Source organism: Leptidea sinapis, chromosome 18 (genome assembly GCF_905404315.1).
Source record: "Leptidea sinapis chromosome 18, ilLepSina1.1, whole genome shotgun sequence".
Taxonomy (NCBI): domain Eukaryota; kingdom Metazoa; phylum Arthropoda; class Insecta; order Lepidoptera; family Pieridae; genus Leptidea; species Leptidea sinapis.
Window position 1 is genome coordinate 10978301 of NC_066282.1, and position 14268 is coordinate 10992568.

General features: G+C 32.9%; 1 protein-coding gene across 2 annotated transcripts in view; it reads left to right on the forward strand.

The window, feature by feature from the left end:
• Nucleotides 1–3275: 3275 nt before the first annotated feature.
• LOC126969522 (uncharacterized) overlaps nt 3276–14268 on the forward strand; it is an 89105-nt gene continuing 78112 nt past the window's right edge. For both annotated transcript variants that reach the window (XM_050814987.1, XM_050814986.1), the window contains exons 1-5: nt 3276–3475; nt 6203–6377; nt 6591–6765; nt 12088–12191; nt 13683–13826. Coding sequence is in view for 1 of the 2 variants with exons in the window: in XM_050814986.1 (XP_050670943.1) it covers nt 3406–3475; nt 6203–6377; nt 6591–6765; nt 12088–12191; nt 13683–13826 (668 nt within the window). In the remaining variant the exon portion in view is untranslated. The remainder of the gene's footprint in view (nt 3476–6202; nt 6378–6590; nt 6766–12087; nt 12192–13682; nt 13827–14268) is intronic.

Consider the following 14268-nt stretch of genomic DNA (forward strand, 5'->3'; position numbering starts at 1 on the left):
AATATATGAATATATGAATGTCTAGTTTGGGGCGAGATAGTCTGTCTGTGTCAATATAATTAAAAGTAAAGCGGTGTAAATTCGGCATAAAAAGTTAAAAAGATAAAAAAAATTACTCGCTTTTGAATAGAATCAATTCGATCAATATATTATATTTTATAACTTGGGTTCCAAACTTTGGAGCAATATTCTCATATGCTACGGACATAAGAGCAATAAAGGACTTTAATCGGTTTAAGTGTTTTAAACTTGGTAGATGTTCTTATTACAAAACCAAGAGCTTTAGAGGCCTTGTTTATTATAATATCTATATAACGTTTCTAAAACCAAAATGATGGTGTTCCCTGCAGGTGGAGGTCCGGATATGGTACCTGAGGTGTATCTAAACGGAACGGTTATTAGTGTTGTTAAGCAGTTCAAATATTTAGGTCACGTGCTTACGGAGAGGCTGCAAGATGACGAAGATATCGAGCGAGAACGAAGGGCCCTCGCTGTTAGAGGAAACATGCTTGCACGACGATTCGCTAAATGCAGTAGGGATGTAAAGACTACCCTATTCAAAGCTTACTGCCTAGGCATGTACACCTGTCAGCTGTGGGTAACATTTACACACAAAGCATTTAGAAGAATAAGGGTCCAGTATAATGATACATACAGGGCCTTTATGAATCTTCCGAGATGCTGCAGCGCATCAGGCATGTTCGTGGAGGGTGGGGTCCCTGACTTCTTCGCTGTAATAAGAACAAGAATCGCGACATTTCTGAGTCGATTGCGCAGCTCAAAAAATAAAATCCTCACGGCTATATCTGACGATATCAGGAGCCCTATATATAAACGATGGATATCTGTTCACATGGAGAATAACAAAAAATAAATTGGACATGTAATTAATATTATGAATTTTTATATTTTTATATTTTGGACACCACACCCTTATACAGTGATGGTTTTCTAGTTTTTAAGTTTACTTTTAATTATAATAAATAATTAATGTTAACTATGGGACGTAATTGGCCTGAAATAAAAGAATTATTATTATTATTATTATTATTATTATTATTATTATTATTATTATTATTATTATTATTATTATTATTATTATTATTATTATTATTATTATTATTATTATTATTATTATTATTATTATTATTATTATTATTATTATTATTATTATTATTATTATTATTATTATTATTATTATTATTATTATTATTATTATTATTATTATTATTATTATTATTATTATTATTATTATTATTATTATTATTATTATTATTATTATTATTATTATTATTATTATTATTATTATTATTATTATTATTATTATTATTATTATTATTATTATTATTATTATTATTATTATTATTATTATTATTATTATTATTATTATTATTATTATTATTATTATTATTATTATTATTATTATTATTATTATTATTATTATTATTATTATTATTATTATTATTATTATTATTATTATTATTATTATTATTATTATTATTATTATTATTATTATTATTATTATTATTATTATTATTATTATTATTATTATTATTATTATTATTATTATTATTATTATTATTATTATTATTATTATTATTATTATTATTATTATTATTATTATTATTATTATTATTATTATTATTATTATTATTATTATTATTATTATTATTATTATTATTATTATTATTATTATTATTATTATTATTATTATTATTATTATTATTATTATTATTATTATTATTATTATTATTATTATTATTATTATTATTATTATTATTATTATTATTATTATTATTATTATTATTATTATTATTATTATTATTATTATTATTATTATTATTATTATTATTATTATTATTATTATTATTATTATTATTATTATTATTATTATTATTATTATTATTATTATTATTATTATTATTATTATTATTATTATTATTATTATTATTATTATTATTATTATTATTATTATTATTATTATTATTATTATTATTATTATTATTATTATTATTATTATTATTATTATTATTATTATTATTATTATTATTATTATTATTATTATTATTATTATTATTATTATTATTATTATTATTATTATTATTATTATTATTATTATTATTATTATTATTATTATTATTATTATTATTATTATTATTATTATTATTATTATTATTATTATTATTATTACTATTACTATTACTATTACTATTACTATTACTATTACTATTACTATTACTATTACTATTACTATTACTATTACTATTACTATTACTATTACTATTACTATTACTATTACTATTACTATTACTATTACTATTACTATTACTATTACTATTACTATTACTATTACTATTACTATTACTATTACTATTACTATTACTATTACTATTACTATTACTATTACTATTACTATTACTATTACTATTACTATTACTATTACTATTACTATTACTATTACTATTACTATTACTATTACTATTACTATTACTATTACTATTACTATTACTATTACTATTACTATTACTATTACTATTACTATTATTATTATTATTATTATTATTATTATTATTATTATTATTATTATTATTATTATTATTATTATTATTATTATTATTATTATTATTATTATTATTATTATTATTATTATATTCACTAAAGGTCAGTTTTGGGTCCATGACAACACCTAAGTCTTAATATTTAATAAATATTTGATTAGATTCGTTTTCCGAGAAAAGGTCGTTGCAAAGCACTTAGAGACGTTTACATCTAACTCATTAATTTTACAATCATTATCGAATCTATCCAAGTCTGCCTGTTTAATGACAATCATCGAGTGATTGGACGTGCCTAAATATTATTGTATCATCGTCATAAAGTAACAATTGAGAATGCACGAATCATTTATTTCACAAATTAATTTAAATGAAAAAAAATTATCTCACAAATTTGTAAGTTTTATTCAAAAACACGTATTACCTGGAAGCAGTTTTATGTAATTTCTGCAGACTATTTTTGTTCAATGTTATCTCTTTCTCTTGCTTGTCGTCAACAGGCGGAAACATCCGTGGGTGAAGCAACATTCTTACGACCATGTTCTCGTTGACAATAGACAGCACCGGGAAGGGCCTTCTTAAGTAAACAACTTGATGAAAAACAACAATGACATCTCGTTTTATAATGCACCTTCTTTTGCCACGTTGACACAAATTCTTACTGGCTGGTTACAATTTTGAACTTCTTTGACTTAACTTCAAATACCCATAAATGCTGGACAATGCAGAAGATTTCTGACAAATAAGTTATTCAGTCATTCAATTTTAATGCATGTGTTTTCTTTAATATAAAATAGTTAAGGACGGACTGTTTCTCGGAATAAACTATAATAATCTAATCACAATCAAGATGGCTGCTCCTTCTACTACGGGTTCGGAATATGCCGACAGTGAGATGCCTGCTTCTGTTCTTGGCGAAGGTAATGTTAGATGTATTTATATATTACCCGTGTTCATTATGTGTTGCATATTTCTATATTTTAGAACATTTTTCGCTTTGAGACTTAGCTTCACTATCTCGGCAGGAAGTGGTCCACTGCTGGACAAAGGGGGTTGGACTTAGTACCCCGTAGCACAAATTAAGTGAAAAAGAGGCCTTTTTAGCCTTAAAAGAAATTATTGATAAAGCCGTCTAGTTTGTTCCAGACTATTTTTTACGTTTCATTTCACTATTTTACATTTACAATTTACAGCTTTAAACTTCTCGCCGCCATGCAAATACTCATGCATCGTTTTATTTAATGCCTGAATCGAATTTTAGGCGAAACCTTCCTAACCCTTCAAAATATCATATTTGAGGTTAGGTTATACAAAATACAAAATGTTTATTTTTTTTCTTTAACCGTCAATGGCCTCCCCAAAGATCTCCAAGATCTTGCGCTGCCCTCATACAACGTACTCCGGCTCTCTTGATCAGATCATCGGTTCATCTTGTGGGGCCCTACCAATTGCGTCTTCCGGTACGTGGTCGCCATTCGAAGACTTTATGTTACCGGCCATCTGTCCGTCGAGCTGTGTGCCCAAAATGTAATATACGAATACAATACCACATGCTACAGCATTCTTTAATGTACAACTATAGTGGAATAAGTTTTCTTGGTGAGTTGAGCGCCGTGGTTCATGTTTGGCTGTTATCACTTATCATTTGGTGAAAGACGTGATCAATGATCAAGTTTATTATTGAAAGACTCTTCGCAAATGCACAAAATACACTTAATCAATACTTAAGTTTTGAGACATCTCCATTTGCATGCGGACCAGAGATCATAGTTCCATGGGGCTCAAATGAGTATTGGAATGGACGTTAGAACGGGGACCTAATTATGGCAGTCTCTAGAAACTTGGTCCATAAGGTGTGTCTTTACACTTCTACTGCAGCATTATACTCGTGAGGTGCTTTTCAAGGCATTCCACTGAATGAAATGATATTATAATAATTTTCGTTCATAACGGCTCAACCTCTCTAGACGTAATCGCTAGCTAAGTAATTAATGTTTCCAATGGCAATAATCACTGATCCAGTTCAACTGATTAATTGGGAGATAGAGAGATTTACCAGTGGGAGGCTCCTTTGCACAGGATAACACTCCTATTTTCTGCCGTGAAGCAGTAATGTATTAGCATTACTGTGTTTCAGTCTGAAGGGCGCCGTAGTTAGTGAAATTACTGGGCAAATGAGACTTAAAATATTAAGTCTTAAGGCGCAATTGTAGTGCCGCTCAGATTTTCTGGGTTTTTCAAGAACTGCATTAACGTATTATAATGGGCAGGGCGTATCAATTACCATCAGCTAAACGTCGTGCTCGTCTCGTCCTTTATATATGATTAAAAAATGTATGATTTTGTTTTTGAAATGATTCGGATAAATTTATTACAAGAGTATTGAGTCTGAAATTAGACAAGTCTGTAAATAATTCTTCAACACTAATACTTTTTCTATCGCTCCTTTGGGACAAAATTTTTGTAGCGAAGGGTTTGTTTACTACGCGATTTTATCTGGACCTCAGAAAACGTAAAGATGCTTTCGAAATGTGAGCATATAGACGTATGTTGGACATTAGTTATATACTCAAGGTCACGAATGTGGAAGTTCTGTCAATAAAAAACACGAACGCCAAACCATCAAGGAAGTTCGCATATTTATTTTGTATTGTACTTCACGTGCTTAGGCACGAGAGGTACATGCTCCTACAACTCATCATAATAAGAAGAAGAGGCGTAGGTCGCAGAATAAAGTCTTGGCTGCGCAACATCTGAGAATGGACAGGAATCGCGAGTGCGGCAGAACTGTTTCGCCTCGCGAAGAACAGCTAGTCGGAGAGGCACGCGAATACCGATATAACGCGAATAATAATAGTGATTTTCATTATTATAACACTAGAAATAAGGGATTGCTTGTAACTAATTCTAGTAGGCTTCATAAGATACATAATAGCTTTAAGGGTAAATGTGTACACTTCTATAATAAAGTCCCAGCCACTGTTCAGGCATTATCTATAAATAAATTTAAATGTTTTATAAAAAAATGGCTCTGTCGTAAGTCCTATTACTCCACTGCTGAATATCTAAATGATCGGACAGCCTGGGACTAGATTGTTATTATTTTATAGCGATAGAAATGACTACAATATTGTATAATTTTATTGAAAAGAGCGCAAAAAAAGAATGCTGGGAGAGTTTCGTGCGCCTCTTCTTCTCTCTCAGAGCGCCATTTGTTTCCGAAGCGGTAGTAGTATCTAGTAGTTATTAGAAATGACTTCAAAAAAAATTCTAAAGGAATCAATTTTGAGAAAATAAATGCCTTTTATGCCTTTTTACCAGATCTCATTCAAGTTTTAAATCAGTCTAATATATTTTATGTTCAGCGGCGAAGACCCATGCCATAACGGCCACTCTGAGTCCTATTTTCAGCGCCTTATAAGAACTACAAAATATTCAAAATTTATTAAATAAACTATATCTCACAATTTAATTTTAATTAGTAGTGCTAATAAATCCTCGAGTTAGGTACTGATTGATGGAATTTATTAAGCTTTTATTTTTAGGGGCTTAACTCTATTTAACACTATTTGTAAAATGATCAAAGCCGTATCGTGTACGCGATACTTCTTCAAATTGATAATTATATATATATTGGCTCTGTTCAGCGACGCCCGGACCAGCCGCGGCCCCGAGCGGGTTTCCCCCATACCCGCCGTATGCGACCGAGCCAGCTCCACCTTCGGTCGCCGACACGATACTGGCTGGTCGAGACCTGCGCGTCCAACACAAATCTACACCGAAACCTCCAGTTCGGCCACTTCCTAGACCAGCCAAGCCCAGGTATGCTAAAGAACTGCCAACGTAAGTACTACCATTAAAAGTGAATTCTGAATGATTATGAAGTTGAACCCAAAAATTTTAATTTATAGATTTTAATCAGTAATTGTAGTAAGTTAAGTTTTATATTCATCAGCCCTCCAAACATTTACGTAGGTAAAGTTGTTTTTTATCCGAAAAGTAATGGTGTTTCATAATTATTACAATTTGTTAAAGGGGTCCTAAAGCGACGGATGTCAAAATGTCGAAGCGTGCTATGAGAGCCCATGCTAGGTGTCTCCGGCGACATGGTGCTGTTCTGACGGACAGACTGGAGAAGATATCGAAACCTCCTCTTCGTAGTATTATCTACTTATGGCGACAGCATGCGAACACTCTCCCGCCAGAGACGGTTTGTACTGTAGCAAATATACACATGAAAAAAAATTTGGGTTTTTGAGTTCCGAAGTAGCTTAAAAGAAAAAATAATTACAATTATATGGATTTATTAACGGTCTTTTTAGCGAATTTACTTTCATTAGGAAATTTATATTCATAATTTTACCAGTGTTAGACTTTTTTGAATGCCGCCTAGTTGGGAACAAGTGTACAAGTCAACAGATTGGTATAGGATGTGTTCCTTTTTGCACCCTAACCTTGGGGCAAGGATTTTTTCCTTCACACCATCCCAGTGCTTGTTGCAGTAGCCGATATGATACAACAGGGCATGGATATTTTTATACCAAGTTCTGTAGGACCAATTGGTGGCAGACCACCGGTACTGAACGTGCCTTACGGCACAGGTCACAAATTATCCGAATAACAGCTGTCGAAAGCTGCTCTTGGTAACTTGAAACACCGGTCAGAGAACCTCCTAAGCACTGTGGAACGGACAACTCCGTAGAATTGTCGAGAGTCCTATTGCTGAATCTGATATACTTCATGTTACAAGAATTGCCAAATTCAACAAGGAGAGTCGTCCAATCGTCCCCGTGCTGTCATCGTAAAGCTTCGTAGTCAGCGACACCGCGATGAATTGTTAGCTGCGGTGACACGATTCAGCAAGAAGATCAAAGATTGTAAGCTCAACACCGAGCATCTTGAATTCGGAGGACGTCGCAACCACTTATTCGTATCTGAACACCTGACGCCAACAAATAAACATGCCACAGCCCGAAAGAGGCTGGGTTCTTGTTTGTGTTGATACGGGATGGAAGAATACTTGCAATTAAAAATGAGCTAAGTCGACCTTCCTCCACCAAAGAACCAAGTTATAATAATGGGAGACTTCAACAAGGGCTTTGTTGGTTGGTCTCGCAATTTAGATGTTGTTTCATGCAGAGCATCTAATTATAGTTCACCACAGGGCAATAGCAATATAGTACTCACTGACTTCATGAACCCCGTTCCTGACGAGTATGGCAGAGTTCTGGATTTTGTTCTTACCAACTACGTTACATAAAAAAATTCTAACTGTTTAAATATTTTAAGTAAAATTGACCGAAAGCATCCTCCCTTATTAAGTACTGTACCGGAACTAACACCGCACTTTCTTAAACCAGCTCAAAGTCCTCGACACAATTTTTTTGAAGCGAACTATGATCTAATCCTTAGATAATTTATACGTGTCTCTTGCTATTATACAAGTGATCCAAACAGGCACGACAAGCTAAGTCTTACATATGTGTCATATGTAAGACTTATATTGTCGATGTCCTAAACTACAGTAATCGGAGACCGTCAAGTATCTTGGTATTAAAGTAGATAACAAATTAAATTTTCAATGCCATATAGGACTAGCAAAACGAGTGCAAAAAATATTTGTTATTTTTGAGAAATCTAGCTAAAAAGGAATTGATGAGAAACATATATTAAGCACTGTGCCAGTCGATATTAAAAGATTACATCATTTCATTGCTGGTACTATTTTAGCTTTGACTGTACTGTTTTAGGTTTAAGATCTTTGTGAGGAGAAAAAATAAATAGAAACATAATACAAATAGATACTTTGTGTTAATGTGCGTGAATTGCTCAAAACAGAGGCTACTTCTAAAGTCTACTTTTTTCGACGTTTTCACAGCTATCATGTCTATTTATACGACATAAATTATCTAAGATCTAATCTTAGCTCATCTGAAAGGAAATCAATTGGTCATAGCAGTTACATAAGTGTCAAGACATTAACGAGATGACAACAGTATGTGACCATATTTTATATAATACCGTGGAAAAGTACGTCCCTATTTCGAAGCCAAAAAAGCAGGTTCCCCACATGGTTTAGCAAGTCTGTGATAAGAATAATCTTGGAAAAGTAAAGTAAGAGAAAAAGGCTTATGAAATACATAAATCCACACTATATGTTGGAGTATGAATTACTCCATGAGCGAAGTAATAAAATATTAGACGCATCTCTACAAAATTATATAATACGGATCGTGAGTAATATATTCAGGAGTCCTAAATATTTCTGGAACTATATTATGTATAGACGAGGTGGTGAAACTACAGGGTGGACCAAAAGTCCGTTTATAATTGGAATGATGATTAAAAAAAAACTAATTACAGTAGATCAAAATTGTTTATTGTTTTCCATAGTAAACAAAAGGGGAATTTATTTCTTAAAAATCACATCATCCATATGCAATCCTTCATTATCTAGAGCGAAAATATTCGATGACAGCTTTACATGTTTCTGTTGAGATGTTTTGGATTTCTGTGCGAATACGATCCTTTAATTCGTCAAGAGTTACTGGGTTGGTTGGCTGGAATGCAGGGGTTTTTGATCACCATGACATAGTGTCACTCCAATAACGACAGTTTTGTCTATTAACATGCCCATTTACGTGGAAGTGTGCCTTGTTGAGAAAAAAATGTTTGTAAAACTGGTGAACCGCTCTACCATTTCATTCGCAAACTGCAACCTAGTGGCATGGTCCTGAGGCCTTAATTCCTGCACCATTTGGATTTTATAGGAATGTAGACTTAAATCTTTCTTGAGAATGCGGTTTAATACATCATTATCTTGGCACGTTAAGGACAGCAGACCGCTTTCAAGTTGAGAGTCCAGGTTGGTCACGAACAGACGATTTTACTCGCTCCACGTTTTCGGGGTCCCTCAACGTTGTAGGCCGGCCAGATCGACGTAAATCCATTGTTGAACCCGTCTTCTCAAACTTGAGCAACCATTTTTTAATTAACACGCCTGATGGAGCTTGATTTTTGTGTCGTATCTTGTAATGATTGCAAAACTTTCGTTGAGCTAAGGTCGCAGAATCGTTGTTTCGACAGTACTCGCGTACACAAAATGCACGTTGACTACCGCTATACAACGCCATGGTACTAAATTCCCATTGGCCGCTCTTGCAATGTGTAACCCTTCCACCCCCCTCCGCCGCCGCTGCTAGACGCGGTAACCAATTCAAATGTAAACGGACTTTTGGTCCACCCTGTACTATACCCGCCGAAATGACCCTTGATGTCCTAATTCCAAATAAATCCCAGATTAATTTGTTTAAATTTTTCATCAGTTTCATTGTTTAGTAACGTAGTATTACCTGATAGTCTAGGGTCCGCAGTGCATGGTCTTTCCGCATATTTGAAAGTAATTAAATTCAGTGAACTTAAAATTATACGTGCCATTATAAAACTAGACAGTTTCAAGGATTCCGGCCCGTATGAGATTGTCACGCGGGTTTCGAAAAGGACGTTCTGTCAAAACGATCGTTTAGGTATACATGAAAGTATGGATATAGCTACTTTCATGTATACCTAAGCTGTTTAGATCCCTTGTCTACCCAATTGTCACGCATCACTTGGAAAGCCAGATCTCAGAATGTTAACATGGGTTTCGAAAAGGAGGTTCTATAAAAATGAACTTTGTGTCGTGTATGTCCTATCTCAGTAAACAAATAGACAACAAGTAGACTGTATGTAAATGGGTTTCTTGAGCGCTTTTAATAAGGTTTGTCACTCGCTTCTTATAGATAAATTGAGAAAGTCTGGTGTGGGTAGGACTTTGCTAGAATGGTTATTGAAGTTATACCTAGCAAAAAGCCTTCAGTTTGTGGTGCTGAACGGTCACATAACATACTCATGCATACAGGGGCGTGCATTAGTTTTCTAGCAAGGCATTGTGGATTTAACTAGTCGTAGTTGAGCTTTGGAATATAAAAAGATTGCTTACCGTATGTATTTAGTACCTATCTAGTGTAAGGAATTTTTTTATGACTAGGTGTTTAAAAGAAGTTTGGTAGTAAAATAACGGAACCAAATTAAACTAAATTAACTTTAACACTAGTGCTATATTTATTTAGGTTCTTAACGAGGTAGGCGCTGCCTAAATGCCTGTATGATATGCACAACCCTGCTCATGTATGTTGCAGTTCAGGAGTACCACAAGGACTCTGTTCTCTTCTGTGTTTATAAATGACACTACCTTTTCTATACTTATTCTGGTCATTAATACTGTTACAATTAATAAACAAACTGTGTAATTATTCTAAGAAACAAACATTACATTTGAGTTTGGAATCTGTCATTTTTATATGATTGTTCACAGAGTTTTCTCATTTTGCCGCCAATACATTGTACAATATTTTGCGATATTAAAATGAAGTGGGGTGATAAAGAGAACCGAATCGCTGTGATTGCATTACACAAAGTAGGTATGGAGCGAAATGCAATTTTTAAAACACTCCATATGCTTAGTATTAGTAAAATGATTGTATACCGGGCTATTAATAGATACAATGAGACCTGTCTGTATGTGACAGAAAAAGATCTGTCCGTCCACGTAGGCGTACGAAAAAGGAGGCCAAAATAGTAAGGGAAAGAATTCGAAGAAATCCTGTACGAAAGCAAAAGATTTTATCTCGAGAGATGAAGATAGCAACTAGAACCAAGTCGCGTATTTTAAAGTATGACTTAGGACTTGCAGCCTATAACAGACGTACTGGTCATTTCTTAATTGATAATTTAAAAAAGAATAAGGTGGTAAAATCTAAAAAACTAATGAAGCGGTACGCAAAGGGAGGTCAAAGAAAAAAAAAACCGACTTCTGTGTTATCTATGAAGGAGTGACTAAACCATAGTTTTGTGAAAAAGGTATCAAAACATCAGCACAAGTGTATCAATATACCATTCTTGAGAAGGTAGTGAAACCCATTAACAACACAATGTTCAATAACCAAGAAAGGTCCTTCCAGCAAGACTATGCGCCGGTTCATAAAGTTCGGTCTAGTTTGGAAACGAACTTTTCGGACTTCATCAGAGCTGTAGACTAGCCGTTTTCTAGTCCCGATCTCAATCCGGTGGATTATGATTTATGGTCAGTTTTAGAGAGAACGGCTTGCTCTAAACGCCATGAATGAACGCCAATCGTACGATTTGGCAGTGAAGAATTTTCCCATGGGATGAGTGCGTGCTTCAATTGATAACTGGCCTCAACGTTTAAAGCACTGTATTGCAGCCAATGAAGACTACTTCAAATGAGCTTTTTATATTTTTAATTGTTTTATATTTATGTATTAAAGTATCACTATAAAAGTTAAAACATGTTATTTGCAATAGAAATCTTTTAATCGAGTTTCTCTTAAATCAACATTTAATTTTCCGTATGCTATTACTTCCCGTTTCCGTACACCTAATACAATGACTATATTATTGTTTTTTTTTTTGTTCAACCTGTAAGTATATAGATAGCAACATAACTTCTGTGTATTTTCTATCCTTGTAGATTGCACGTCTACGTTCTATGCTAGACGCAGATGAACCTTTCAAGCCTGAGCAGGCCTATGAATATTTTATCAATCTTCGCAAATCTAAGAAGAAGTCTGACAAGTAAGTACCATACACATTGTTAATGGGTTCATATTGATCCTTACAAACAGACTTTAATATTATATACTACTAGCTGACCCAGCAAACGTTGTATCGCGACATAAAGTAATAAAAATATCAATAATTAAAATTTTGACAACCGATTCTCAGACCTCGAAATATATCGTACATAAAATTTATCGTACTACAATAATTACTATATTAGATTGCCATCTTGCAACTCTTAATTGCGTATTGATATTAAAATCGCGATACAAAAATAGGTGTTGATGAGATAGGTTATTGTAAACGGCTCCTATTGAACATCAAAATCTACCGCCCATTCGAATTATATATATATTCCTCAAACCTGAGATGCAATGCAATAGAGACTTTCTCCATAATAAACTACATTTATGCCAGGTTGTTACATTAAAATCTCACTGAGTGAAATGTTTTTTATATGCTGGATAATCCATAGATGCGACAGCGTATTACATTTCTTTATATAATTTCCTCTTCATTGATGAAAATTAACAACCAGACGTCAATTAAAAGGTCGTCAATAATTTCCGAGCGGCGTTGTAGTATATACGTATACATTAACTTCAACATATAACATTAAAACGTTCATTCAATTTAAAACCTTACTTCGTGGCATGTTCAAAGATTGTTGTATACGCTCATAAGAAGCAAGATAATGTTGTGAAATGTACGTCGACGATGTATTTTGTATTCGCAATTGAAATTTAATTATTTAGTAAAATGATGAAAAGAACGTCAATTTCGTTACACAATTTTGTTAATTTAAAAGGCACTTGACTTAAATACGATACTCCATACATTTTTAATTTGGGTATGCTGTTATATTTGGATAGTTTGTCATTGAACTTTGTCATCGCATGGTCAACGTATTCAAGATGTGGTCGAAACACAACTGAACAAAAACTTTGCCTAATAGACGCGTAGGCAGAGTTTTTGCTTCAGAAAATTTTTGAGCGTGACTGTGAGTCTAGTTGTTTATTGTACGTCAATGTTCCTTTTAGATAATCTATTTATAAAAATGAATTGCTGTTCGTTAGTCTCGCTAAAACTCGAGAACGGCTGGACCGATTTGACAAATTTTGGTCTTGAATTATTTGTGGAAGTACAGGGAAGGTTTAAAAGGTGAATAAATAGGAAAATGCTCGGAATTAAATAAAAACAACAAATTTGTTTTTCCTTTGATGCATCCCCCGTCGAATTTATTGACGCAAAGGTTTGACAGTTATGCTGTGATACAATTTCATTACAAAAACAGAGTGCATTTTTACGAAGCAATTCTTGATGTTATGATATATTATTGCCAAAATCATAAAAAACATTATTTTATTTATTATATACAGAACGTCTATCGGATCAGCTAGTATACAATATTAATGTAAAATTATAACAAAAGGAATAGACCATTGTGGCAATAATTTCCATGCCATGACATATTAGTAATCTAATCAAGGTTGTTATTTAAAACAGGGTGCAAGTCCATCACATGAAGAAGGATATACTCGCAATATGTCAAGACAAGAGGTTCACGTGGGCTCGGAATGCAACAGTAGCTTTTGCTAGAGGAATCCAACAGAGATTGGCCGAGCCAGGATCTTATGCCCTGGCTGACGGGTGATGCATGTTTTTTTTTATCTGACACAACTGATTTTTGAATGAAGACCTTTGGAAGAGAATAAGAACGTTCTGATGATGTCGAGATATGGTATGGTGAAAAGGAAGTGGAGGACGGGGGAATGACATATAAATCTTCCTATCGAGTGATCACTATCCCATATTATAGAAGTGACGCGACAGCAAAACTTTTGCATGTACTCATCACCTTGAGAAGCTCACTTCTATATAAACTTAAATCTTTATATAAACTCTCAGTAGTTTTTCTAAAAAGGCATCCTTCATAAAGATTTCACTCATTTTACCAGTACTATAGTCTAGTCCATCTAACTGGCATACTGCACAAAGGGTGAACCAACGTGATTTTATTCTCTATCATTATTAACTAACATTCCAAGATAGTCCTTGATAAAATGAAGTGTTCCGAAGAGCTGTTTCACCG